The sequence below is a fragment of the Clinocottus analis genome, unplaced genomic scaffold (assembly GCF_023055335.1).
Source record: "Clinocottus analis isolate CAN_PGR_092001 unplaced genomic scaffold, fCliAna1.0.p SCAF_17, whole genome shotgun sequence".
NCBI classification, from domain to species: Eukaryota; Metazoa; Chordata; class Actinopteri; order Perciformes; family Cottidae; genus Clinocottus; species Clinocottus analis.
In genome coordinates, this window is record NW_027175898.1 from 5,726,693 (window position 1) to 5,753,682 (window position 26,990).

The following is a 26,990-nucleotide window of genomic DNA, read 5'->3' on the forward strand; positions in this document are numbered from 1 at the left end:
CTGTACTAAGGGCTTTACATTTTCCATATGACAGCCCAAAATCGCTGACCATCTGCTTGACTTGACTGCTATCTCGAGTGCTGCATTTCTTTCCTCAACAAAACAGTTGGTTCCCTGTCTTTTCACTTCACTATCTTATTTCCATCTCATGTTTTTTTTTTATTATCAGATTCAGGAGTGGAGAGATGTTTCAAGAGCAATGTGACCCCAAAATTGAAGGTAAGGTTTGCAACTATAGGTTTTAATTCAGAGTACGAGATAGAGAAGTCCGGATGAGGCTTACAGTTTATTAAGAGTAACACAGGGACATGGGAAAAGAGGCACATCTCTATCTGAACAAAAGTGAAGGTAGAACCTCAACAGGGCTTTTGATGGAACCAAAGACATTTGTAATTCATTATTTGGAGACCACATTCGCTGTCTTGCCACTGAGCGCACGGGCTGTTCTGACGCCCTTTCCTCCAGAGTGGGCCTGATGTCCTCGGGAGACCTGTAACTATGCCAAGAGAGAGCTTATTATATTTCCTTCTGGAAACTGCCGAGCCTGTGCATATTATCGGACACTGGGGATGTTAGCTAATCTGTTTAGACATTAAATCTGGTTTTAAAAACAGTATATTCCCCCAACATTTGTGTATTCAATTGGAAAAACAAACGGCAGTCGTCAGACTGACGTTATCGTGGTGCATCAGTACATAAATCTATCTCAGAGACTGTTGGCTCATGTCATGTCGACATTCAAAGATAAAATTACAATTTGGGAATTTAATTGCATCTAATTTTTCCTTAAATGTATTTCTTATGTAGTTTCTAGAATCAGATTGGGTACAATACCTTTCCTGTCCGGTAAAAGTAATATATCTTTAACCCGATTCAAAATGATCTGCTATTATTATATTATATTATTATTTTTATTTAACATTCTGAACATTAAAAAAGCCACAAACGACTATATGTAAAGATATAGTTGAGTCATTTTTGACTACCTAAGCAGAGAAGAAAATCATCCAAAGACTTGGGCCACAGAGGTCTCCCTCTGTGGTTATCTGAGCTTCTCCTGGCTTTGTTAACACAAACCTGATTTTTAGATTTAACAAATCTCTGAGACTATTAGACAATTAAGGACTCAAAATAAATACAATAAATTCATGCATTAGCTTAGCGTCTTTTGCAAACGACTTTGTTATTGTCATGGTTGTGTCTGGTGTTGAGCTTTTTCTGTGGAGTCGTAGTTTAGCAGTTCATCCTGTAGTGTTTGTGTTAATTCTTACCATTCTCACTGTCCGGCAGTCATCTTTGGTATGAATGGAAATTGACTGCAGGTCTCACAGGTGGTGACAGGGTGATGTTCCAAGAGTTTAACAATGTTTCTTTCCCATAGCTCCAGCCTGTCCTGCTGGTTATAGTAATCTGTGTCATCACAGCCACGGTTACTTGGCATACTTTATCTCCTCATCAGCAGCGTCTAACCAACTGTGCTCTAACGATTAGACACTCTCATGCACTTCTTGACTAATAAAGACCTCTCTTTTTGTCTACTTTCTCATTCTAGTTAAAGTGGAAGTGTAAAAAAGACGACGAGACGAATGGCGGCTACTCTCAAGATATTATTTTCACACTTCTACAAAAGGTAAACATCCTAAGTTCTTCCACAATGTTACAGAAAAACACCCCTTTATAATTCCTGTCTTTTCACACAATTATCAGTATCTGTACCATTTTCAATTGAATGATATAATGAAATAATCTTTAAGGCTAAGTAACTACCTCTTAAATATATCCATATTCGACATCGTAGGCAGTGTTGAAAATTAATGAGCAAGACTGCTTCTGAGGAATTTTGCATAAATGTGGGGAATTTATTAAACTGCATGAAATAAAAACAGACATCAGAATACTTAATCTTTGTTTTCTGATTAAATGATCCTTAAACTCCTTATATGAGGTTACATATTATTATTGAAATATAAATAAAATAATAAAAATTCCATTAATCGTTTCATCGTATCTCTATTCTTACTGTCCCAAAGCAGAGCTATGCTGTAACAAACTTGCCTGCAGAGTCCGGCCATATTTGAGGTCTGCATGACATCACTGTAGATTGTTTTATTCTTCCCCTTAAACAAGGCCCATTAAGTTTTGTTGCAGTGAAAGTGCTGAGGGCAATGTTGTAGTGCTCTTTTAAAGCCATGCACGCCATTGTTTGTGCCCTTCCTACCAGGTGATTAAGCATTGCCGAGGGGGGCATTAGGAAATGTGCTCTTCTCATGCAACCTAGTACCACCTTCTGCCGTGATCCGTCACAAGGGCTTTTTGTTGGGGCATAGGTTGGCCTGAAAAGAGGATAGGGCGAGTGTCAGTGACGTCAAGCTGGTCCAGAAAAAGGCGTATGAATTGCTCCTTTGCACGAACTCAATCAATATGGTTCCAGGCAGGAGGCCTGTATCATCGTAAACACTGTGAAACAAGAAGTGTTGTTTCTTTTTTAACGTCTGAAGCAAAGGGAGGGAGGACATTTTAGGTAAAGATTGCTTTTGAGATTGCAAACACAATGAGTGACAGTTAAAGTTTTGGGCAAGTCAAAATAGCCACCGCTGTGTGGGAAAGTATGTTATGTGTATACTTGTGCATACGTACGTGTGCAGAGTTGTCTACTTTGGCCGCTTGAAATAAAGCATGTTAAAACATTGATATTCTGTGAAAACCGAGACCTTTGAGAGTCTCTTTTGTCACTGTTGGCTTGCTCCAGAATGTCCTTGGTAGATACGAGCATTCATGGACTTTCCGATTCCCGGAAAGCTAATTTTTCACAGGATGAGATTCTCTAAGGCTCCGTCCATCATCCTCCTTTCTCACGAGCCCCTGCTTTTGGCGGGAAGAGGTTTCATACAAAAGGCCTCAGTTATAAATAATGACAAAACACTGAGGGATTTAAAAAAAAATACTGCTAATGGCTTCCTTCAATAGGGACCAGGTTTTTGTCTCCCCTGCTTGTTTCTAGTCTTCCTCCTCTTCTCTCCATCTCTTGGACAGAGATCCAGGAATTTCTGAGATGCTCTTTGCCCGGCTTTTCCTCCCTGTTTTGATTGGTGGCAGGGAGTTGGATTCGAGACGCGTCTAATTTCAGTTTACATCCCAAAATATTGTTTATCAAATGCAATTGCACAAGCAATAGCTAAAATGATCCAATGCTGCCTCTTGCCTCACTTTGGTACACGATGTTCGTTGTAGCTTTACTAACTCAGTCCCGAACACACAAACCCTATCATTGGAGATTAGGTTTAATAACCAAACGCATATTAAAGCCTAACTTTTTATTCCAAAAGTCTTTTGTATTCACCCATGTTTTCAGTTTGTCGGTCTGCATATGCTTTGTGTTTTCATGCTTATGGGTTTTGCTGTGAAAGGCAATACTAATTTGAATGTTCTGCCTCTCTCCTCTTTTCTTTCATTCTCCCCTTTCTTACCTCTAGTATGGAGACGTTTCGAATGTGATCGTGTCGAGTAAGAAGAGAGGAAGCGCTGTGGTTGAATTTGCAACTGTGAGAGCAGCTGTAAGTACCCAACTCTTCCCCGCTCAGTGTCTTCATTCTGCTGGTTCAATGATACAAATCTTCTTCAAAACAGACATTTTTATGCAGCCACATTTGTTTTTCACTTATTTTTAGTCTACGGTTACCTGTTGAGTTTAGTTATTACTAAGAATGACACCCGTCTTAGATTTCCCAGCCTCAGGACGGTTGTTGCAACCTAAAGTAATGTTGTAGTCATTCTGCCGTGTCGAGTTCTCTGAGCGGATGGGAACTATTGGACGGAAGAACTTGAGCCGCTTCATTGTTCCACACTGTCTGGATCCTCAGGCCCTTTGTCTTGATGGTGTACTATTTTGTTGTGGTTTCCTCTCCACAACGTGTGGTTTCCCTCCACAGAACATGTCTGCCAGTCTAAAGGGATTTGGGCACAGGTCCTGTGGTCCATCTCCAGGTCCCAGTCTTGCTCTGGGAGTTGGCCCAGTTACAATCCACTGTTGTCCTCGTCTACATGTGTTTTTCATATGTATATAATACCCAGGTGTAAGAAGGATATAACACAATTTCTTACAACTATCAGGACGGGGGAAGGAGGAAGTTCTTTTTGTCCTAATAAATACTGATAGAAAAACAAAACCAAATATCCACTCATGTTTTGTGTTTTTAGGAGCTGGCAGCTAAAAATGAAGTTGGCCTGAGTAAAAACCCTTTGAAGATTTCGTGGCTCGAGGGACAACCCGAGGTTATTGCTCCAGCGTCTCAACCTGGCCAGTTCACATCTTCACAGGTACCATGCATTCTCCCTCATAAAGCATGTTATGTTACACATAATGTTCCCATGTACACAGCTTCCAACAAAAATACTATTGGCTAAACACTGTCTCACAAAGGGAAGTATGTAAGCCTTGTGAGGTTTTATTTTTGTATCAGTGGTGTGAGTATTACCCCAGTGCTTGCACTCCCCTCGCGTGGTCTAGAACAATGTGTTTGGTTAAATAAACCTCAGTTTATTTGATTTGGAGAGGTGAGGCGCTGATCTGGGACTGGCCCAAAGCCCCTGGTCGGCCACTCATTAACAGGCCTGACCTGAGAGACGCCAGGAATGCTGCGCTCCGCAAAGCAACACAGAAGAAGCCATGTGCAATAATGGTAGCCTGGCACGTAAGTCTGACCGAATGTCCCCATCTGTGATCGGTGCCTTCGTCTATATGTTGCGACTGATATCGCATCATATAAAATAGTCATTTTTTAGATTTAAATTTTGCTGCACAAACCCAAAATGCTTCCTTAAGAAAATCATGTTTCCTTTTAGGCGTACGTGTGGCCTCTTGTGATGGGAAAATCACGGTAGTCAATACTGCGATATCAACGTTTTTAATTGATTTTGCGCACCTAATATTTTGTCTTCAGCTGCCCGCCCACATTCAGACACCAGAGAGATGAACTCTTTTGAAAAATCTAATTTCAGCTGAATCCACTGAGACTCTACAACGTGTTTCTTCGTTGTCATTAGATTAGTATGAAGTAATGTTTTTTTTACCCACTGTGTCCATTTCTCTTCTCCAATGTTGTGATCTTTAACTGTGAGGGATTTCAGCTCAGCAGACTCTATCCGTCTACTTATTTGTGTCTCCAGAGCTGCTGCTGAACTGGGTTTCACCCCTAAACTCAGTGCGGTGTCTCAGACCCCCTTGTCAAGGCTAGCATGTGAGACTCAGCCTGCACACTGGGACTTGTCACTCTAATCTCTTCAAATGTTATTATGGTAACCCGGTTTGCCTTACAGATATCCAAAGCGGATTGGTTCATTTTTCTTTTTTTTGTCCTGCACCTTTGGCCGGGTAATTTTCACATTAGCCCTCAGCGAGAATACGTCTTGCTAAAGAGGCCCCACATTACATAATGGGTGAACCAGTGTCAATATTAGTCATGTTGTTCCACATCTGGCCTAGACATGGGGGGCATTTGAGAAAGAGAAATAGAGGTTATAAGAAGCCAGAGCCTTGGAGGTCCTTCTCTACGGACTCTATCTGACATCTGAAAGTCAGATTCCTCTCCTATTGTCTTTCCCATCCCAACACAAGCCCACATCAGCCAGCTGCAATCACATAGGAGCAGCTTGGGCAAGCGGCTTCTTTAACCTCATCAATCCAAAAACTGTCCTCAGAGAGTCATGGTCTCACTACAGGGAGCTCAGAGATGCAGACGTATGACTTCAGCCTCAGTCCCAGTTTACTGGGGGGACAAATTCCCCTTAAGAGGGATCCAGAGACCTTGTCCATAATTTATAAGAGCCCTCCCGCCCCCTCCCTTCACTGCATTCAGCGAGTTATACTCACCACGAATTAAACAAAATGGGAAAGGGCCACATCTTCCATCTTCCAGACTGTGTGGAAATGCTCCTCATGCTCCGGGCTTTTCAATTGTGTCCCCTCTTTTGGGAAAGGATCTAGTTTCATCTATAGACTGTGTTTTTGTTTTGTCTTTACCCTCTGACATAATAAACTGTCAAAGTGACAGATTGGGAAAGGGGAATGTTTATGAAAGAAGTGCTGAAGTCATGTAAAGTGAAGTCGTTTCCCAAGTCATTGTACCATTGTTCTGCACATCTCAGTGATTTCTGAATCAGTCATTGTGCATAAACATAACATAAACTCTTGTTTGTCTGTGGTGTATAATTATGGCCTGTGTGCGAACAGAAACACCGCAGGGCTCATATACTCTACATGTGATTGCAGTGTTTAATAAAAGCTGTAAATGGCGGCTGCATCAATATTTGATTTCACATGTGTGGCCGATTCCACTGAGTCTGAGTAATGACTCACATCTCACCTTCCAGACTGTCTTGGTTAAGGAATCAGTATCTCACCATTTGTTCTGTTTTTGCCAGACGTAAGGTGTGTGTGTGTCTCTTGAGAGATGTAATCCCGTCATCAATCCCTGTGTCTTAATTCATTGTTTATTGCGCAGTTTAACATACCATATTATTTAACATGAACCTATCATAAAGGATTTTAGTTTGAGTGTTCGAGCCCTGCTCCTTCCTTTTGAGCTGGAGAGTCATCGTCGGCCTGTCACGACACAAACCAGATGCAGCAGATCAGCTATTCTGGGATTGTTTTTCCAGCTCAACGGTTTGCTCGCGCTCAAAAAGTGCACTCTCATCTAAAGTAGCCTCTAAGTCTGGAAGAGATGCATTGTATGTTGCCGTGCTTTTGGCACAGTCAACCCTGGTCAGACCGCTCTCTGATTGGAGATAAGACTTCTGTTTCGGGAGACCAGCGGGCTTCTGATATTTGCTGACAGCAAACCCAAAATGAGGACATCATATTGTTGTTGTTGTTATTGATTTGTTCCTGATAATACGGATGGATATAGTAAATAATAAAAAGTCAATTTAATTTAATAGTGCCTTAAACAACTCAAGCTCACATTGCATCCCTTAGGATTACTCACAATAAATCATATGGTACAATAAACAACTAAGAGTAGTTCATATGTAAAAAAAAACAAAAAAACGAAAGAGGCAGCGCACCTCGTAATATACGAGGTTGGAGTGTTTGGTGATGAATCGTTTCTGTAAAATTGGAACAGAATCCCAGACAGTTTATAGAAAGGATACAACGCTTTTGGGTAGCTTGAACTGTATAGACGCATTTTGGTATTTTCTCACAAAAGGAAATGTCGGGTGTGATTATGTTGTAGTCAGAATTTCATGATTACGCCCAATTCATCATGCATATCATGAGAGGGGATAGCGGTTATGAGTCTGCTTGGCCCTCGTGTCTATAGCTTTATAATACATCCTGACGCAATACACAGCGCTCAAACAATATCGCTTTCAAAAAATCCCCTTTAGTGTGTGTGTGGAACCATGCAGCATATTTCAGTAACATCAGGTTGAACCGGGAGACTCAATTACAGTAGACAGACGTATTTGCCAAAACAATATTTTTAGTTTTTTAGTTAGTACCTGACAAAATAAATAACTCATAAGAGCTGCTCTTCAGCGAGATGACGGAGCTTCCTGGTATTCTGTATGACAGCAAGTTTAGTTTTTTTGGAGGGAGAGAAGTGGTACCAGATGTGATGGGTTACTTCACAGCTCGGTCAGTTTGTGCTGCACAGACAAGATGATTTGTCTTCAATTATGGGCTCTTTCTTCTCACATCAGTCATGTGGCTGAACACTTGTTGAGCTTAAGTTTATGTGATTCTTCACACCGAGAGCTCTTGTGTGGACGAGTCAAAGCAGCCAAGGACTCTTGTCTGCAGGAAGGTTCCTTTTAGAAAAAACAGACAGAAAATGTGAATATTTGAAGACATTAATGAATAAGTATGGGATATCATAACATGTGTCAGTAGATTTCTTTATCAATTACAGTTGAAGGACATGAAATACCTTCTTTTTTCACATCTACTCATTAGCTCAATCATTTGTTTCCACTGTATCTGCGTGATATTGAACAATTCTTCCTTCTCTTGCGAATAAATGAAGCAGACAGTAGATAACTGTCCAATGTAAAGTCTGTGACTGAATAACTCTCTCCTGCTTATCTGGAAAAGGTGGCCTGTATAAAAATGTCTGAGAAATTGCAGCCACACCCTGGTTAGCTATTGAATGTCACCTCTTTGGTGAGGCACACCAGTATCACAAAGTCCAGTTTACTGTAATACATTGTTTGTGACTCATAAAAATCCTGCTCGTCATGTCCGTCTAATTTGGGTTTGTGTGTTTTCCCACCTTCAAATAACGTTGTACTGCATGTTGCAGTGAATAATCCAAGGCTGTACACTCTGTAGAAACTGTTCGGCGAGGCTAACGGCCCTCGCAGTGGCTTCTGACCGCTAAAAAGCCAAATATACGTCTGTCCGTCAAGATGTGTAAACAGTCTCATACGACCTCTTTTTAAATGTTGACGAGAGCAGTTTTATCCACAAAACCACCAATCTTGGAATGTGAAAGATATTTTTCTTTACTTCCCCAAAATACAAAACAGTACATTTTTCTTTGCAGAAAAAAAGGTTTCACAATGTGTTATTGTTGTAACATACAAGAGAAAGATGGTCAGTGATATCTGATGTATAATTGGAGATGGCAAAACAAACATACACTGCAGACGTATCCACAAACATTGCTGTTTCTGTTTGGACGTACATAGAATGCTAAATCTATCGCTCCCAGCGGGACGCTTGTGGTTCCTATATTTCGCAGCATGACCCCGTGGGGAACGCAGGAATGCGACTGGTTCTGGGTTTGCCCCTCGGCCTTTCCTGGCAACCTCCCACTAAGGCACAGACTGAGGCTCTGCCCTGACTCTCCCTTCTCCAGACCTGGGCAAAGTGGACCTAGCTTGTCTGCACAAATCTCGGTTTGGCACACACATGCGTACTGCATGAACATGAACGCACGCATCGTCAGTGTACGTGAGAATCACTTTTCTTTTTCAAGTGTCTGGTGTCTGTTTGGTCAGAAGGTAGTGTTTAAACCCTCATCAGGACTTTTGCTGCAGTAATGGATGTCTCTGGTCCTCCTCCCTCGACACCCCCTGCATATGTGGAAGTATCACGTTACCCTTTACCACTTTCCTTCTCGTGCGCCACTCACCAGAGCATCAGACTCTGATTTGCAGCTAAGAAAACAGCCTGCTTCTTTTTTTTTTCTTTAAGGTCTTGGACCTGTGGCCTGGCTTGGTCTGCAGCCCAACCTGCCACCACTGGCTGGCTTTTATTGGAAGCAGGGCTAAGTGTTTGTTTTCACTGCATTGTTGGGAATGAGAGATGGGGGGTACCTTGGTCTACCTTTGAGTGGGGCCTCTGGGATGCGTGCGGAGGAAAAATTGCCCTCTGCACACAATAGATTGGCAAGCACGCCAAGAGCCAAGACATCACAGCTCGAGGACCTTGGACTCCAGCCGCAGCTTTTCTTTTCTTAAACACAACACTCTTAAGTCTTAACAGACGTCTTCAGTGCTGTGCCGTGCTATGTGGTTTGGGGAATTTCAATAGCAAAAGAGGGAAGTAAAAGTAGGTGAAAATGTGCATCATGGATTAAATAATTAACTTAAACTGTGTATCAAAGGAGAATAATGACTGTTTAGTGTTAAAGTTAGTTAATAATTACCTTTTTTAATTGAGAACTCAAGTTAAAAAGTCACATAGTAATCATCCTGTGTATCAGTGTTTTCAGTGTAGTTTACCTCCATTAAAACATAGTTTAGGTAAGTTTGTCTGTACATGGTAGCAATGGGATCACACCATCATATACCTCCGGATCAATTTCAATGAGCTTGAGGATATTAATTTGTCCACAATCAGGCGTGTGTGGAAGCGGGTCCCCCCATATTCCACACGTTTAATAAAGTCTTCCTGTAACGCCTGGCTACTCCCGTTTATCCATCACCTGGAGAACATCATCGAGGATTGAAGGGCCCAGATCAAGGCTGAATGAAAAGCCACTGTCCTCCTCCTTGTGCTGTCCAACAGTTTTGTCACAGGTCTCTGTGGAGTCCTCATCCTTGTCTGAATTCAGGCTGCCCCGTCCGAGGCTGTGAGCCAGATTGGGAGCAACATTATTCCCACTTTGGTACCCGTCTTCCTTTTCCATCTCTGCTTCCCCTTCCTCACTGTCCAGCAGCGGCATAGAGCTGCATTTCTTTCTCCTCTGTCCGGCGCTGTGCAGGTGGCGCACATGCCAGTCAGGGCTCTCGGAGCCGTCGGCCTCATCGAGGTTCAGACGAGGAGGCTTTGGCGGTGGAGAGCAGGCCAGGAAGATATTCTGCTCACTTTGGGAGCTCTGCAGAAGCAGATTATGGCCCATCTTTAAGAAGGACAGGTCTCCAAAGCTGTCTGTGTGTGCATCGTTGCCAATATGTGTGATGTGGCGGAAATCGGCCAGTGGTAGGCTAATCATGTTGACAGACAGCACCTCCCTGCGCTTGCTGTTCCTGCTGGGCCAACGAGAAGATGGCTTTCTGTGCATCGATGCTCGAAGTGGCATCGTGGCGGATCTGGTTGAGACCGGAATGTTTCTATTTGTCCTTTTTATATAGCTCCTCAGTCTTTGTGTGTCCTCCTTTTTGTTTGACAGTGAATCCTCAGGAAGTGGTGAAGCTCATGAACACAATTCCATCTGCATCAAACACAAGAAAAGAGAAGTTATAGTTTTGCCAACCCAAGTCTAATACCAAGTTCATGATGCTACATAATGAACCCCTTTTTGATAATCGAGGCGTCTCTCACACCATGCTCCAATATTGAGCAGGTCTGTGCTTGCTCTTCTAATGGAGCACCAGATGTGGGTATTGCACTGAATCAGACAGCTTCATGTGAATCGGCAGCCAATGTTTTTAGAGATTGCACCTGCTCCCCTTGATTTTGATTTAATGAAATTCAATATAATTTTGCAGCAGGGGGCTGTTCCAACAATGCTTTGAAGCTTTCATTTCTAAATATTTACTTTTCCAATCCCATCCCCCCCCTCCCATAAATCAGGTGTGGTCTGCAGCCATTCCTAAAGGAAGTCATTCAGCCTACTTAGGACTTCCAGTAACAAAACCAACAACAATTCAGGTTCCCAAATGGTAACTGTTGCCCTGCATGTAAGGGAATTATATATCTCTTCACATTTTGTTTTAGGAGAACATGAGGTTTTACCAAAACTTCTGTCAGAAATCATAATAATTTGACTTTGGAACACATGTTTTTGATTTTGTGAAAACTCTAAATAGCCGGGATGCAGTCAGTTTATTTTGCTGTAGTGTGAGAGTTATGCAGTGACTGGATATGGAAAAAGAGTTCAATATTTTTTCCTCATAAATAACACTGTCGGCATTACATTTCAAACTAAGTTATCCGTTTTAGTCAGGGGATTTCCTATTATACAAATTTCACATCCATTAGCCAAACTTAAGAGGAATCATTCTTCTTCTCTGTCAATATGAAACAATACAATACTACAAATGAAAGTCTAACTTTTCATGAAAAAAAAAAACAAGAGCACGTTTGCGTTCCGTGACCTGTAATCATTTTATTGAGTAAAACAGAACTTAGTTAATCAACTCTGGCATACCGATTACATAATGTGCCCAGTGTCTGTGATTTTACGGTCTCCCAAACAGCTTTACCCACATTAGATCTGTGTTCGTGACTTGAAACACTCACTCTGTAAATTTGTACGCCACTACAGCAAACAGGTTTTGTTGGCCCGTAAAGGTTTTATCGGCACTTTAGTAGCAGCGGGAGATTGGATAGCGTGGATACAACAGCATTCCTTTCCAAACATGTCAGTTTGGCCGAGGAGGAGTCTTAGGATTTCTGCCATGAGTATCATGTTCAGGAAACACTTCATGGCCAAGTAGAAATTAAAGAAGCCCATTAAAACACATTGGCCAAGAAACAATTTTAAAATGATCTTTCTCATGCTGCCATAAACAATCTATCTTTGACACGCATGAGGAATTTATCTGATGAAAATCTAACCACTAGTTAAAAGAAATTGGTTCCAAGGTTTTTCCTTTTCTTGCGGTTGTTTGTGTATTTGGATAAAAAGAGCAATAGGATCGATAAAGACTGATTAGTTCTTACCTGTCCGGCTGAGCAAATACAGAATGTTTGAATCCAACACATGCACACACGTCTCCGTCAGGAAACTGAGCCGCGTCTACCTGCACACCCTGACAAACTCTTTCTTGACATGATGGGACTTGTTCAACAGTTACGTTGCACATCCTTAAACAGAAACCTAGTGAGGGACTTTCCTCTCCTGTCACAACCTTGTCGACTTTTACATTAAATTGTAACATTTAACCGTCCGGTGTTTCTTACCGTCCTTTGCTGTTGCTTGGTGAGTGGTTTCAGTCCCGGGACATTTGATCCGTCTTGTCTTTTTTCTTTTTTTTTTGCTAATCTCTCCCAGTGTGAACTCCGTCTCGCATTGCAGAGCTCTCCAGGTGTGTTGCCTGTGAAAGTCTTCTCAGCCTAAGAGATAAGCCAGGTGAGGTCAGAGTACAAGCGTGTTAAGGTATCCAGGTGGAGGCTTGCCTTCCATTTGTTTTCTTACTTTACATTTGCAGTCATCCCACCTTAAAATGGTTGCCAGACATCAGATGATATCATCCTGGTTGCGGTGAATGTTGGCCATTTACTCATGAGTGTTAAAATACGTCCTGCTGGTTGGATGACTGCACCCATTACCTGTGGGAAAGTGGGTGCAAAACGGGAGCTGCTGATTTTAATTCCTGTGATATTAAAATGTGGGAGAAACTATGGCACCCAACTCATTTCAAGAGCTGTTTGCGAGAGAGGATGTGGAGTGTGAATAGGTGTGTGTGTCATAGATTGTGTGCTTGTATCTAAAAAGAAGTCATAGTCAGTGGGCAAACAGGTCAGCCCCTCAGAGGAGGGGTTAACTGATCTCTAATCTCCATGTCATTGTCTGTGTGCTCTGCCGATTTCCTGATTTCCTGCCTGCTGTCCGCATGTCTAAAGCCCCGAGTCGAGCCCACTGCACAGGCCCTTCTGCCTGACTGGAGGCCTATAGCTCCTCTGTGCAATCAAAGCGCACTCTCACAAACGGACATGTATGTACAAGCACGCTGGGTTGCACAAGAAAGATAACTTGTTGCGTTTCCACTTCTCACGCCTTCAGCGTGTTGTCTTTGCCTTTTGGAATGCTTTATCAACACAGCAATGGAAATTGTGTTTGAACAGCAAAACTCTTTTTCTGCTCCATGGAATTAGTTTGTGTTAAAAGTGGCACGGTCGCAGCATTTTGTTGTGCTCTTAAAGGCAGTAATTTGGTGCTGGTCATGCCCTTTTGGTTGTCTTATGGTTTGGAGAGTACATTTTGTATTATCATAGACAATCTGTGCCCCTTTTTAAGTTTTTAAAGAGAATATATTAAGATGAACATGCAATCCCAGTCTTAAAATGGACATTGCGTTCCAGCAGAAACAAGGTCACGGCTGTGGATCCCTTTGTTCAGAGTCTTAATGCTCCTCCTCCTCATTCATTAAACTTGAACATACAGGATGTGAATAAAATGAACAAATCATATCTTTCACTGTTCCTCTAGTCCTTTCATATTGATCCAATAAACAAAGGGTGTGCCGCCTGATCCTCTTTTGTTCTCCCGCTCCGCTCTCTAGCACCAGAGCAGTCTGCGAGACCAGACACAATTACTCACGCAAACAAAATGATCATAACATTTACTCAAGACTGAAACAGAACATTTCTCTTTGTAGAAACCCCCTCCTCCTTCCAGCTACAGCCACAATACTGCTGCAATGCTGGAAGACAATCAGGGTGAAGTGCTCGTGTTATCTGCTGTATTGAAATGACCTCACACAACCTTCTGTCTGACCCCCGTTCGGCTCACTCTTCTAGTTTGGTTGTCATGCTGTGTAGCCTCTGGGCCGATGCGTTAAACCCGAGCTGGATTTCTGTGAAATCTTCTTTTCTAAGGCCTGACCATAGCGGGCAGTGTGGTTTGATGCAGCTATGCTGGGCCTGAAATCTGGGATGCTGCGTGTTTTTGTTGTTGCAGGATAAAGAGTGTTTCCAGATATTGCTTTGACTGGCGCTAGAAGCCCAAACTGAGGCTTTGGTGGATATTCTTCTGGTCCTTTGTTGTGTGTTCTCCAGCTTCCGCTGTATTGAGGCCCTCGGACTGCCAGCATTTAGATTAGATTTACAGCCCAAACTGATTTTTATATGAATTTTTCGATTACGACAAACACAGGACTTACTGTGCTTTGAAACCAGACAATGAGACTGGACCGTCAACTCCTTACTTGAAATTGGGCCATCCTGTCTCTACAGCAGTTTCCCGGAGCTACTCTTTGTAATAGGCTTTCGCCAATTCTTGTGAGAACATCCAAGTTTGCATCATCCCAACCACCGTCATGACTGTTTGTCTGCGAAGGTTTTATGACTCGATGATGATCTTCAACTGAAACTTGGCAGGCTGTTAAGAGGAAGTGCAGTCACTCAGTCACGTGACTGCCTCCTGACTGAGATCTGACACCATTCAAAGTCCAGGTGCTGAACCAAGAGCCGACTCATTCCCACCTGACAGCGCTTACAGTAGCCTCTAATCAGTTAAGTAAGGCCGTGTCGGGTCCAACACACTGAGGGGGGGATCGGCTAGATAATTCATGAAGAAACGTACATTTCTGATGAGGTAATGCTTTAATAACCTGATGCATGCAGTTATAGGTTACTTATGTACGTTTTAGACAAAGTGTTGAGAGACCTGTTTTGGCCTTCTAGCACCGTTCATCATACACTGTTCACCATTTACAAATCCCAGCATAATTAATTTCTACATATAAATAATTATAATTTAAAAAATGAATCATAATTTTTTTATTGCAGGGTAATTATATGTAAACTACAAACTATTGAGCCGCCGTCTCCTCTGCTGCCATTCTCAACTGTTCAATAAGTTTCCCTCTCCATACATGTTATTAAATAAATAATATAAAATCATGATTGGGATATTTAAATTTCTTTGTAGACTGGGGACATGAAATAAACAATATAAAGCAGGTAATGTTTGTTGTGCACATTAAACAGTGAAGGTCTCACATTGATATGGGAACACATACTTCAAAACTTAATGTTTGAAACCTTGACTTAATTTTCTTTTCTCTTCTCCCCTCATAATGTCTGAGTTCTTCTAGACATCTCCAAGGTCAGGCTGCATTCTTACAAGTCCTGCGGCCACTTTTGTTTTAATAAGAAATCTATTGCAATCAGAGGGCTTTTCCCGTAAGGCCAGGATGTGAAAGACATAGTTTTGCTTTTACAACGATGCATTGTTGGATATTAAAGAGGCCAAACCCCCACATCTCACTATTCTAGGATCCCTGAGCTCATCCATCATAAAGAGAAATGCCAGGGCACCAGGAGTTCAGGCCTTTGCTGCCATTTCTCTTTTCACTGTTTGTTTCCTTAACTTTAACAGTTTCCAAAGGCCCTCCGTCTCCATCCAACAGGCTTCTTCTTTGTCCAATACCGTGACCACGTACAACCACATGCGTACATGTCCACACACGCACACACACGAACACACACGCACGCACACTTCCACGGTACCTCACATCCACTGCTGCCTTTTCCCCCCCTTCACTTTGCACTTTGATTGTTAATGGCTGAACCCACAGTCGACACGCAACCACCACTGTCGGCACAGTGTTCATTCAGGCGCTGTACTGTCAAACACGTAGACGAAGAAAAGAGTATTATAGAAAAGATAAGGGTTTAATATTACAGATTATGAGTGATAACAAGGTCTTGACAGAAAGTCTTCGGCGCTTAGGCTCTTCTGGGAGATTTGTAATCAAGGGATGAACCCCAAGTGGAGTCCAGAGACTCTGTGTTTTGGTAGCTGATGGTTCTGCTGTGACAAGTGGGCCGAGGAGGCTGATAAGTCTGCAAGGACTCAGCGCTTTTGGGGAGGTGGAGGCGAGTGTGTAACTGCACCTTGGATGTACAAAAGGCAGAGAGAGAAGCCTATATCTTTTTAAAGAGACCGCAGCAAGAGGATAGGCTGACATGTAGGCGTGTCGCTGCGCTGTTGGATGGACGTAATCAGCTGACGTTAACACACGATCACACAATTGACCGCCTCGAACAATGAAAGCAAGGAAATTATGAGTGAGCGTTCACGAGGTCTCAAGGTTTCTGTTTTGATTTATTAAATAACAGTAGATATTTTTGAGGGATGGCTGTAAATTCAGATGCAATAATTGTCACAGTCAGTGATCTCTAGATGTATTCACCGAGACATTGTGTTCAGACAGAAAAACTCACACATTATTTGGCCTCCATTGTCAAACATAAGGAGGTCTTGTCTTGGAGTTTTTTCCAAAAGCTAGAAGTATGCAGGACATGTGCATTGAAGAAGTTGAATACAGGAAGTAGATTTGGGCCTTAATCTCTGTGTAGTGCTTGTCCTTCACTAACAAAAACAGCATAATAGACGAGATCTTAAGGGTTTTACGTCTGCCGTGTCTTATAATGAATGATGATTAATCCACCACCATTTACAAAGCTTGACTTTTCTCTGCAGAGGAATTTCACCTTGGCTCCAGCGTTGCGTGGTGCGGTACCCCTGCCTGTTTGTTTGAGTTAGCAGGAGTGCTACGCCCCCCCCAGACACACACGCACTCACACAAATGATTTCTAAATAAGTGTTCGCCTCTCATAAATCACCTACTCCATAGCTCTGTGACACACACATAGAAACACACACCACGCCACCGCACACGCTCGGGATAAATAGTTCCTTGATTAACTTTACCAGAGTGCAATAGAGGCGGACATGTCAGCCTGGACCACAGAGCGGGCTTGTTAAGGAGAAGACATTTCTTCTCTTGGGAGCACACTCTGTAAAGTCTCTTCATGGCTCAGTGTTAGAGATATCTGAAGGGTCAGGGTGTTAATGAGTAACCAAACTATCAAAGACACATTGGTAGCCTCTCAGGATGCAAGGTGAAGAGACTATGAGCATGAAACGGTATTTAAAAATGTTTAAAAAGTCACTAAAGTGTAATTTCAGTTCCTGAAGTAATAAAATCCGACAAGAGACACCGGTAAACCAAATGTTCTTGGAGAGTTGTTAACTTGAAGCTTCAATACTTTGAATGCTTCCTTTTTCATCAGGTTGCTGCACAAGCGCGTCTCTGCCATACGTCTCTCACTTTCTCTGTGCGTGCTTCTCCTTTGTGCTAATTTACATTCACAGTTTTTATTTTGTCATAGGGTTAATGCTACAGTTTTTATTTTGTCATGGGGTTAATGCTCTTGGCCAAGCGGAGACATTGTGTCACTACAATTAACTCGGCAAAATGATCATGAGTTTATATTATTTGATTTTGATTTCAAGGAAACTGAGAGGTAGAATAAAGCATTTTCTTGCTTCTTGTGTCTCCTCTTTCTGGCAATGAGGTTGTAGTGTGGTGTTCGCATCAATGGAGCGCAGTAACAAAGGACAGGGACGTTGGCAGTAGTAATATTTATGTGTATGCAACAAATTACGTAGAAAACCTGAATAAATGAGTAGGGAGACGTAATGGATGTAGTGCACAGAAAGTACATGATTTGAACAATATACAATGGCCTTAACAATCACAAGATCTACACCCAGTTGAGAGGAAATTTTTGGATCTGATCCAATGAGATTTGCAGGTTCTGTGTCAAGCAGCACTGAAGCTAAACCTGAGTCTCTTAAGACACTACATGACATGTCTGCATATAAATTACCGTTCTCACACTTTTTAGGGGAAGAAATCCCCTCTTTGTTTGTGATTGTTGTCTGGAATAGTTCTTTTCTTTTTCTCCAATTATATAGAGATGCTGATCGTAGTGCCGACACTCTTCCTTCTCTATTGCAGACACACACTCACTTGTTTCCTCACCTCTTTATTCACTCGCGCTCACACGCTTACATGTTCCCACACAGCTCACACAAACACACATGGCGGAATAGTGTAATGTGCAGCTGATCTGACAACTTGTGCCAAGGGAGCCCAATGGCCACCTGCGCAGCAAGATGCCTCCTGCTGTGTGTGGGGAAAGAGTGTGAGTGTGTGTGTGTGTGTGTGTGTGTGTGTGTGTGTGTGTTACACTGCCTGACTCACAGCTCTGGGTTCATGATGTCATTTTTGGCCGGAGGTTGGGCTGGGGTGTGCTGGTTGGAGGCCTAGCCATGTGCTGATGTCACATAGATAATGCTCAGCTTGTTTGTGTGTGTCGGTGTGTGTTTTACTACCATACTACCTCTGCGGTGGCTTTGTACGGAGGCCCATTGTTTGTGTTCTGTGGTCTCTTACTCACCCTGGGCCCCAGTGTTACTGTAACGCACACACACTCACACGCACGTACACAAGCGAGTGTTTAGTTACAGCGCGAGTGGTCAGACTAATCTCTTACTGCACTTCCGTGTAGTGGCCAGAAGAGGGCAGGGTAGAGCGGAGAGATATTTGCTGAGGAAAGAGGGAGCATTTTATATCTCGCTTGCTTGCTTGTGTTTAATTTGAAGATGCAAGAGTTGTTTATTTACCTAATGTCGTTTGCGTGATATTTCAGAGTTACGTGTCAGACAAGGGCTTGAGCTCACATTACTGGAATGATAATAGCAGCTTTCCTCAATCCAGGGGTTGAGGGGGAGTAACTTCCCCTCACCGACCCTCTCTTCTCCTCCTCCTTTATACTAACCCTCTTTCTCTTAGCACATGGATGCTGGAGTCCCCGTGATGTTTTCCAGATGCTGAGCATTGACAAAAATCAACCTCTCCTCCTCAGATTGCTCTCACTCGCCCAGTCCTTTATTCACACACTCACTCGCTTTCTCGCTCACTGTCTTGTTAAAGAGACACTTCCTTGGCCCAGCAGACTTCCTGAATACAATCCTATAAAACAATGGCTTACTCTGTGGACACATGGCCGCCGCTTCAAATTGTATAGCAGTCTCTTTGAGTCCATAATAAGTGTGTTATTGCATCATCCTAGGTGCAAATGAAACATTTAAAAAGTGTCTCCATGGCTTTCAGACAATGTGTGTGGCAATTGTGACCGCTGTGTGTGTGTGTGTGTGTGTGTGTGTGTGTGTGTGTGTGTGTGTGTGTGTGTGTGTGTGTGTGAGAGAGAGAGTGAGAGTGAGAGAGACACGTCTCGCCTGTTTTCCACTCTGCTTGATTAGCCATTAGTTGCCCTCTCCGATTCCCCCCGCAGTAAGAGACTCTGTCGCCATCGTCGTCCAAGCCCTTCAAAGAAATCACTCACACACAGTGAGAGGCAGGGCGACTGCCAGGCTTAATCCCAGCCCTCATTTTGGGGTTTAATGACCTCAGGCAGCGGAATTACCCTGTCAGAGTTGCTCTGCAGGCTGCTGTCTCATACATGTTCACTCCGCCGTGATGCTGATGGTAACTGAGATGAGGGGCATCTGTAGGAGTCCCCCCTCTTTGCCGCTGTGTGCCCACAAGCCCTGCCGTGAAAGCAAACAGACAGCGGACGGTGACCGCGATGTCATTCACTCCATGTGCTGCCCAAGCCGATGTTGTCATGATGTAAAAGACAGGCATGTTTTCGATAACCTTCCAGTGCAATGGCTCAGTAATGTTCCTCTGAAAATATTGTAAATACCGATTTAAATTCAAGCTGATGTCTTCAACTGTTTGTCGACTAACAATGCAAAACCCAAAGTTGTTCACTTGTAAAACACATTTTTCCATGGGACATGACATGAGTAGAAAATGTTCTTCTATTCAACTTGTCTAGTTGTGTTCCAATTGTTTGTAAATCTTTAAAAAAGAAAGACTGAACTCTTGGACTCAAGTACTAACAATACAGCCTCATTTTGTCTGTATTATCAGATATGAGTTGTGACTTTCAGATACCACTAACTTGTTCCATGTTATAACCTCTCTGTGTGTCTCTCTCACTTGCAGGGCGCCATTTCAAATGAGCGCGACTACGAGAGCGTGGTGATGATGAGGATGAGGCAGGCCGCCGAACGCCAAAAGCTCATAGAACAGATGCAGCGAGACGACGACGAGGAGGCTGCCAGGTCCTAGCGCAGCACCCACCTCGGTACCAGCCGGCACCTCTTAAATAAACACCTGTTTCAGGCTTTAGTTTCATAAAGCCTTTTATGTGGTTTGATTTATTTTGTATGCAATACACTGTGTGGTAAAATAAATAATTTTACTTAAAAAAACATCTATGGTGTTTATCAGCCTGTTATTTCTTTTTATTAAGAGTGCAGGATGACTGAGGGAGTTACAGAGAGAAGAAGTGAGGCCTCCTTCAGTGCAGACAGGGAGGTACGAGTCCTAATACTGAGGCTGCAGGGATGAGTCATTACTGCACACCACTTGTGTTACCATATTGGGATGCCAGTGAGATTTTTACAATTTATTATTGATCAATATTTTATTTCCAGATTGAATGTTTTGTTTAAAATAAACAGTTCATGCTTGCAGTTCCAAAATGAGTCTGCAAGGAACTACAATAAACAGAAATTTAAATTAAATTCATTGGATTACATTTCCACATGGTCAAATATGTTAAACCAGTAAAACCAACTGAAATGCTTTCTGAACGCCTTTTACCTCGTGATAACTGCTCCGCTACGCGTGAGTAGTAAATTAACTTCTGCAGACATGATTTTGTAGCAATAATTTTGCTTGTTTTTAGGGCAAACCTACCCACCTCAGTGTTTTCATTTCATCCACTTCACTGCAGCCTTCGTCCTGATGTCACATGCTGTAGCTCATCTTCAATTTAAAAAAACATGTCTCTTGCTTCAAAAAGAACTAACATTTAGTCTAAGTTGGGCTCTTACTCTAAGCTGTTTTACAATAGGATTATGTAACCGATGCCTAGAAGATACTCTATTGCTTATTCATGCTCTCTGAAGTGACATGCTACCGCTCTGTGACCCACATTAAGTCAGACGTTACAGTGCCAAACTGTTTGCGGTCACTGTTTTTGTTTTGTTGCAAGGTCTTCTGCTTGTGGAACATCCATCCCTCCAAATAGTCTTATTTTCCTGTCCCTCGGGAGACAATGGCGTAATGCTGCGTCTGTGTTTGTGGGCCTGTATTTCTCCTGTCATTGTGTTATTTAGGAGCCACATGGCAGCTTTGCACCATCCGACCCAGCCATCTCTCTACCACTCCTGCACTGCCTGGCCGTGGTTCTGTTACACAATGTCCAGCTGTGGAGCAGAGTGGTGTGGTGGGAGACATCTGCTCCTCTCCTCCTGCAAAATCCCCTCATCACATGGTTCTGTTTATGCATAGCCTTTTTCATATCCCGGCAATGTGAAAAAGACAAAAAGCCCAGGAACACACAAACTGTGTCCAAATGACAACAGAGGAAATACAATTACAGGAAACACAATTACCACCAACCCCGCCGTGATCCGACAGTGGCTTGTGCTGCATGCCAATCCGGATGGGAGGATGAGCCTGCTGTACGCTCCGTCCCATCAACATTACCGCACAGCCTTGGACTCTTCAAAGTATCGTCTTCCGGCCCATTTCCCTTATGTTCGAGTCAGAACCGGTCACGTCTTAGTAGGCAAACAGCGTATGTGTTCTCTGTGGACGCCAAGTCATGTGTGAGGGTAAGAGTTTGGCTGTAAGCTGGCTGGAATAGTTTCTGGTTTGTGGGTTAGTGATCCGGGCTGGCCCCAGACATGTGCTCCCAGACCTGGGGCGGTACTGAAACCACCCAGTGTTTTTGGCTCTCACAGGCTGACTGCTGCACTCGGTGTGCGTGCAGCGCTAGCGCGGCATCCCTGTAAGGTGCCACAGCGCTGCGAGGGCTCACAATAACGGCATGTTAATCCTTTTTCACGTGTAATGTTTGTCTGTTTAATGGATTATCAGAAGATTAGACCAGGATTTCAAATTGTTTCCATCTATTCATAATTACACAATCAATCCACATCATTAGATTATTTAATTATATGCATCTGATACACTTTCAAAAACATCTTTACATGGTGCTTGAAGGACAAATGTTTATCTGCCGAATTGTACGTCTTTTGCTACGGCTGAATTTAGAGATATGCCTTTACGTTTTACTACATCCTTATATATTAACAGTTCAACTGGAACTCGCTCAACACTGCCTCCTGGTCACCACTCACCGAGTAAATAGCAAACAATATGGACTAAGGACCTGACAAAATACCTTGGAATGTTTTATATTCCCTTGAAATTGGTGACCTGTCACCTATTGATCTGAAACTTTACGTCTGGGATAATCTCAACTCTTGGACTTTATTTTTATTTGACAAAAGGCTGATTCTGTAGCTGAAAGGTTGACAGAGTTCAGTATGGTTCATTCATCCCTTTTAAAGGCTGCTCGATGCTGTTTGATACAGTCAATACTCGCTCCATCACTCCGTCTCCTTGTGGAGGCACCACACCAGCGTCTGTCCCACCCCCGTCATCGTCAGCACGCGGAAGCCAATCTTCTCCAGCTTGTCCAACACCAGGCGAGGCGGGTCGTCCACATGGTACTCGGAACTAAATGAGCATAAACACAAAGTCATTCAACTTCCCACAGATGTGGGATTTCTGCGTTTCAGTAAACTTTGCTTGGAAAGTTGAATGCTGTTAATTGTTCTGGTGCTTGTTCACTTCCTTCCACACCTTGGTTCATTTCCCAGCAGCATTTGAATCAGATTGCCAATGACAACACTTCCCTAAGCTGCATTGCATCAGCTTGAATGGTTTATTCTAAATGTGCAAAGCAGCAGCCTTCCTCAACCACATTGGATGGGGTTTTTCCCCCCTCCATGTGACCTGATCTCAGCTCTTTTATCAATATGGACGCATCAACTGCCAAAATGAAATGAAGACCAGTGTTAATTGCCTAAATATGGAAACATGGTGTGGTCACACTCACAGTTCACCTGGGAGCCGATGCTGCATCAGAGCGGTGCCATTACAGTTTACTTCTCCCTGTTCGTGAGATTGTCTCATAAAATCAAATCAGGGTAGAGCTTCTTCGTCCTGTGAGACGCTGCATGCCCTGAGCTGAACAATGCCCACAAATCTCTCCGTTTACTCTGTAACTTCATATATTGCCCACATTTGACGAGTTACCTGCATCATTCACGTAAGGATTTGCAATACTTACAAATTGTTCCCCAGCATGGTTGTTTTCCTTGCTCCCAGGTAATTCATGATCGCTGGATCTGAATATTCATCCCCCACATTTGTTGGACCAGTCTCCTGTAAGAAGTAATTAAGTACATTAACTAAACAGCTGATGGTTGAATTGATTTATTGAGACATGAATGCTTTGGGAAAACAATATCTGTATGTCTCTGGCTGCATATCACTGGCTACACCAGGAGCCCTCTGGCAGGTGCACATCATAATCTATAATTACTAGACGGACTATAAATAGATCACGAGAGACTCAGGCTATAGAATTAGGTTGCCCGAGTCGTACAGTCAAATACAGGAACAGCGCAACAAGAGGTCGACCACTGAGGAACACGTGGTTTTGATTGAGGGCACCCTGGCACAAAAAAACAACAACCAACATCCGCACATTGCTCGCTCCGCTTGTCGGCTTGACTGTTTGTTGTTTCCAGCATGCGGAATATTACATCGCCGCAATCTGCGAGCGGCAACGCTGACTGATTACTGCTTTGCGCGAGGCTGCTCTGGCAAATAAACAAATCCCTGAATCTCCCCGACTCGAGCGCGTCTCTTCTAAGAAAAAAACAACAACACAAGCCAGTTATACAGATGTGAGACACACACCAGTCGGATCTGCGTGCTGACGAACATGTGAGGCATCCCTGCTCCCTGGCGACGCGCAGCTATTCCTCCGGAGGGGCTTGTTCACGGGGACGCGGCGGCGGTCCTCTCTCAGTTTGCGCTCCTGAAGAAAAGCCCTTCCCGGAATGCGGAAACACCCACGACCACGGACCAATCGCAGCCCTCCTTGCAGCATCTGTCAACAGCGTTGCTCGCTGCAGCGCTTGAAGTCTTGCTCAATTGATGCGATCGCTTGTTTGTTGACGTTAGGAAAGGTGGCCAGCGTGTGCATGCAGGCCAGGAAATGCACTTTGTGCTGAGTGCTCATTATTTGGAATGGTATGCCCTCAGTGCAGAGGTCCCTTGTCCTTAAAAAGTAAACATGTCTAGTATAGTTATCTGCATTGCCGTTGACTCACGTTGTTGCTGTTTTAAATAAGCAAAGTTCAGAACAACATGACAGTGCAGCCACTTGCATTACACGTTTTCTTTTTATTCCAGGTCTTGCTTTTTGCAAAGACATATACATTATATGAAACATTACAATTTAGCCCACACTGCCCATCAATTCACATGGATTCAGTTTATGCAATACAAGGGGAAAAACAACACAGTGTCTGGGACGCGAAGTCATTTCCTCCTGAGAGTTTTTTTAATTTCCTCCTCAGCGCAACAGTAATAATTTTGGATCAGCCTGGTGACAGAGGAGGGAAAGTGATAGTCAGAGACGCAGAGCAAAAAACAATGCAGAGGACTTTGATAAAATCAGCAATATGAAGGAAATGTCACACTGATGCCGGAGGAGCCCGGTGGACATTCAGCAAGGCTTTGCATGTCATGCTCAGTGGGAAGGGTAATTTAAAGCTGGATGTTGTGAGAGGCTAACATGAAGCAAACCAGAGCCCATTCAGTAGTGATCTGTCCTACAATCAGTGAACACCTAATCATGCCCAAGTGGTTTACTGTTACATTAGATGTTGTTTATTTTAGACTTGATCATACATTCCTGCTACATTTAACACAACTCTGCATCGTGAAAACGAATGAATACTGTTGAGTGTGTCTCCTATGGTAATGTCATTACTGCCTGAAAGGATGTAGAGGCTGTAATCTGTGGCCCCTTCACTCAGAGGGACACAGGTGCTTAGTGAGGATTTCTGAGAAGATTGCCACCTACTGGCTTCCAAGATAACTGTCATGAAGTTTGAGTTGCTCGTTCCCTTTGATTTTACCCACCACATCTTTCACATACTGAACATTTGAATGAAGAAAAACTGTCCCACTGCTTTTCCCTTTGGGGGGGTAGACATGTTATTGTTTTGTCTTTCGGTAATCTAAGTAAGAGATGAATGAGCTTCCGTCTGAATCCTTTGGAGGAGTTTTCCTCTGGAATGTTGCTTTTTTAATCCGTCCCCGCTAACCTGAGAGCGGCTTCAGCAAAGAAAACAGGAAAGCAGCAGGGTCGTCGCCGAGGCCCCAAAAATATACTGGGGACCCCCCTCTTGCAAAAGAACACTCTCTCTAAACATGTTCATACCCGGGCCACTTCCTGGACTCCAGCGGCGTCTTCCTGCGCCGGCTCATCTGCTGCTAGTTATTGAAGTGCGGGGTCACCTCCTCTGTGACCTGTGGGGACAGTGGAGCACATCCCCAGTGTGTCCACAGGAAGCAGCTTGATCTTTTGATGAGGCCTTTGCCTTCGCCTGCTCGGTTAAAGTGTGATGGCCTGTTGCCGCGGCGCTTCCGTCAAATGAACTACTAGTATATAAAGAATCGTGTGCAACTTAAGGAAGAAAACCTTGTGAGCTTCAACATGTGTTTCCTCACTATACTATAGTTATAAAAAGTAAAATAACTAAATACCATATAAGATGTTAATCTGTCTCTACTATGCAGAGGCCTTAAAAATAGACAAAAAAGCAATATCCATACTGCAAATTATTTTTATATGATATAATAAATTAATTGAACGCAACACCTTGATCTTGTCCTGCAACAGGCTCAGGGTTGATGAAAATATCCTTCTTCACGTAACCTGTAATGCATGTTGCAGCCGTAAAATTACACATTCAAAGTGAAAAACAATTATTGAATTCCACACAGGAAAATCTATTCACATGTGGTATTTATTCAAAATAGAAACACAAATCACTGTCAGATCAGCACAGTGTGTAAATCCCCAGGCCCTTAGATATCCCACACACAACATCAAGCGCTCTGTGATAAATGTGTCTGACGGATTTACTCACTGTGAATGTGTGGTTGAAGACCTGCACAGGAGAGCTGCGCTGCTAAAGCCATCGCTTTAAATCGCTTCGTGGGGACTGAACGGGAATGAATTATACAGCAGGTGGTGTGTGTATACGATGATTTACTGGAGGTGTGTGTTGCAGTAATATTCCATTCTTCAGTGGAAAGATTTAAACGGTGGGAGAGCAGAGACAACAGGCAGCTCTCTGACAGATTAGGTGTTAGGGTTACACTCCGTATAGGTTTACATCTGCCTAATTGTGATGAATCACTGTATTGTTGGGCCATGAGTTTCTTCTTGAGACTTTCGCATGTATACTTCTGTGTGTCTGCAACTGCCCGGGAACTGCAGTCCCCTCTGCAGCGCCGCGCAGTCCCTCCTCTGCCAGTAGATTCATCATTGACCTCCTTTCCTTTGCTGTTTTCCAGATTGCACCCGGCAGCTTACGTGAAGTGTCTCCATGCTGCAGAGATATTACACAGCAGCCTTGGCAGGGTTACGTTCTTCTTTTCACCCAAGTTCACCTCTCCACTTTTTTATGCTGCGCTCGCTGATAGATGATACCGCTGGGTCGAGGGATTACACAACCCAACATCGCTGTACGTGCATCGCTGTGAAACATGTCAGGCGCTGTCACCAGGTGAACGTTTTGTTGAGAAAAAGCAGAATGCGGTTTCAGTGGTTGTGCACGCTGGAAGGGTTTGTTTTTAGGAGACTTTCTCTCAATGATTAAGAGTAATGTCCTGAGAGGTTTGGAACGACACGCTGTTACACAGTGTGTCTTTCCTCTCGGCAGCTCGATTCAGAGCTGGATTTGGTGTCTCTATGGACGACTACAACTGGGATCGATTGGACGATTACTAACAGGAAACAACATGATGCATAATTAATACAGAAGAGAGATTTACGAGGG

The 26,990-nt window shown here is 43.2% G+C and overlaps 3 protein-coding genes across 5 annotated transcripts in view; 1 reads left to right on the forward strand and 2 right to left on the reverse strand.

Moving 5' to 3' along the window:
• The window catches only part of dnajc17 (DnaJ (Hsp40) homolog, subfamily C, member 17), a 29,900-nt gene extending 9,468 nt beyond the window's left edge, over positions 1-20,432 (forward strand). Inside the window, exons 7-12 of one of the 2 annotated variants that reach the window (XM_068580948.1) lie at positions 170-219; positions 1,553-1,630; positions 3,474-3,554; positions 4,198-4,317; positions 19,987-20,128; positions 20,297-20,432. In XM_068580948.1, the coding sequence (XP_068437049.1) occupies positions 170-219; positions 1,553-1,630; positions 3,474-3,554; positions 4,198-4,317; positions 19,987-20,112 (455 nt within the window). In that variant the 3' untranslated portion in view covers positions 20,113-20,128; positions 20,297-20,432. Of the gene's footprint in view, positions 1-169; positions 220-1,552; positions 1,631-3,473; positions 3,555-4,197; positions 4,318-19,986; positions 20,258-20,296 lie in introns of those variants that run through there. The other variant, XM_068580947.1, reaches the window with a different exon arrangement.
• LOC137788119 (cdc42 effector protein 3-like) lies at positions 9,819-10,529 on the reverse strand. The gene has a single exon (XM_068580949.1). The coding sequence runs from the start codon at positions 10,527-10,529 to the stop codon at positions 9,912-9,914; it is 618 nt and encodes a 205-aa protein (XP_068437050.1). The 3' UTR covers positions 9,819-9,911.
• A 1,475-nt stretch (positions 20,433-21,907) lies between the features above and the next one.
• gchfr (GTP cyclohydrolase I feedback regulator) lies at positions 21,908-24,054 on the reverse strand. Of its 2 annotated transcripts, XM_068580742.1 has the most exons (4): positions 23,926-24,054; positions 23,830-23,894; positions 23,195-23,289; positions 21,908-22,578 (listed from the first exon to the last, which is right to left on the reverse strand). In XM_068580742.1, exons 1-4 carry the CDS (start codon positions 24,020-24,022, stop codon positions 22,449-22,451), a joined length of 387 nt encoding a protein of 128 aa, XP_068436843.1. In that variant the 5' UTR covers positions 24,023-24,054; the 3' UTR covers positions 21,908-22,448. The 2 variants fall into 2 exon arrangements, with proteins under 2 accessions (XP_068436843.1, XP_068436842.1); XM_068580741.1 differs by having other exon boundaries at positions 23,830-23,961.
• Between the last annotated feature and the right edge of the window lie 2,936 nt (positions 24,055-26,990).

Coding starts and splice junctions, on each gene's coding strand:
- LOC137788119 (XM_068580949.1), bottom strand. CDS start 10,529: ATGCCACTTCGAGCATCGATGCACAGAAAGCCATCTTCTCGTTGGCCC.
- gchfr (XM_068580742.1), bottom strand. CDS start 24,022: ATGCTGCAAGGAGGGCTGCGATTGGTCCGTGGTCGTGGGTGTTTCCGC. Junction 23,895..23,925: donor CAAACTGAGAGAGGACCGCC/GCCGCGTCCCCG, acceptor GCCCCTCCGGAG/GAATAGCTGCGCGTCGCCAG. Junction 23,290..23,829: donor TCAGCACGCAGATCCGACTG/GTGTGTGTCTCA, acceptor TACTTCTTACAG/GAGACTGGTCCAACAAATGT.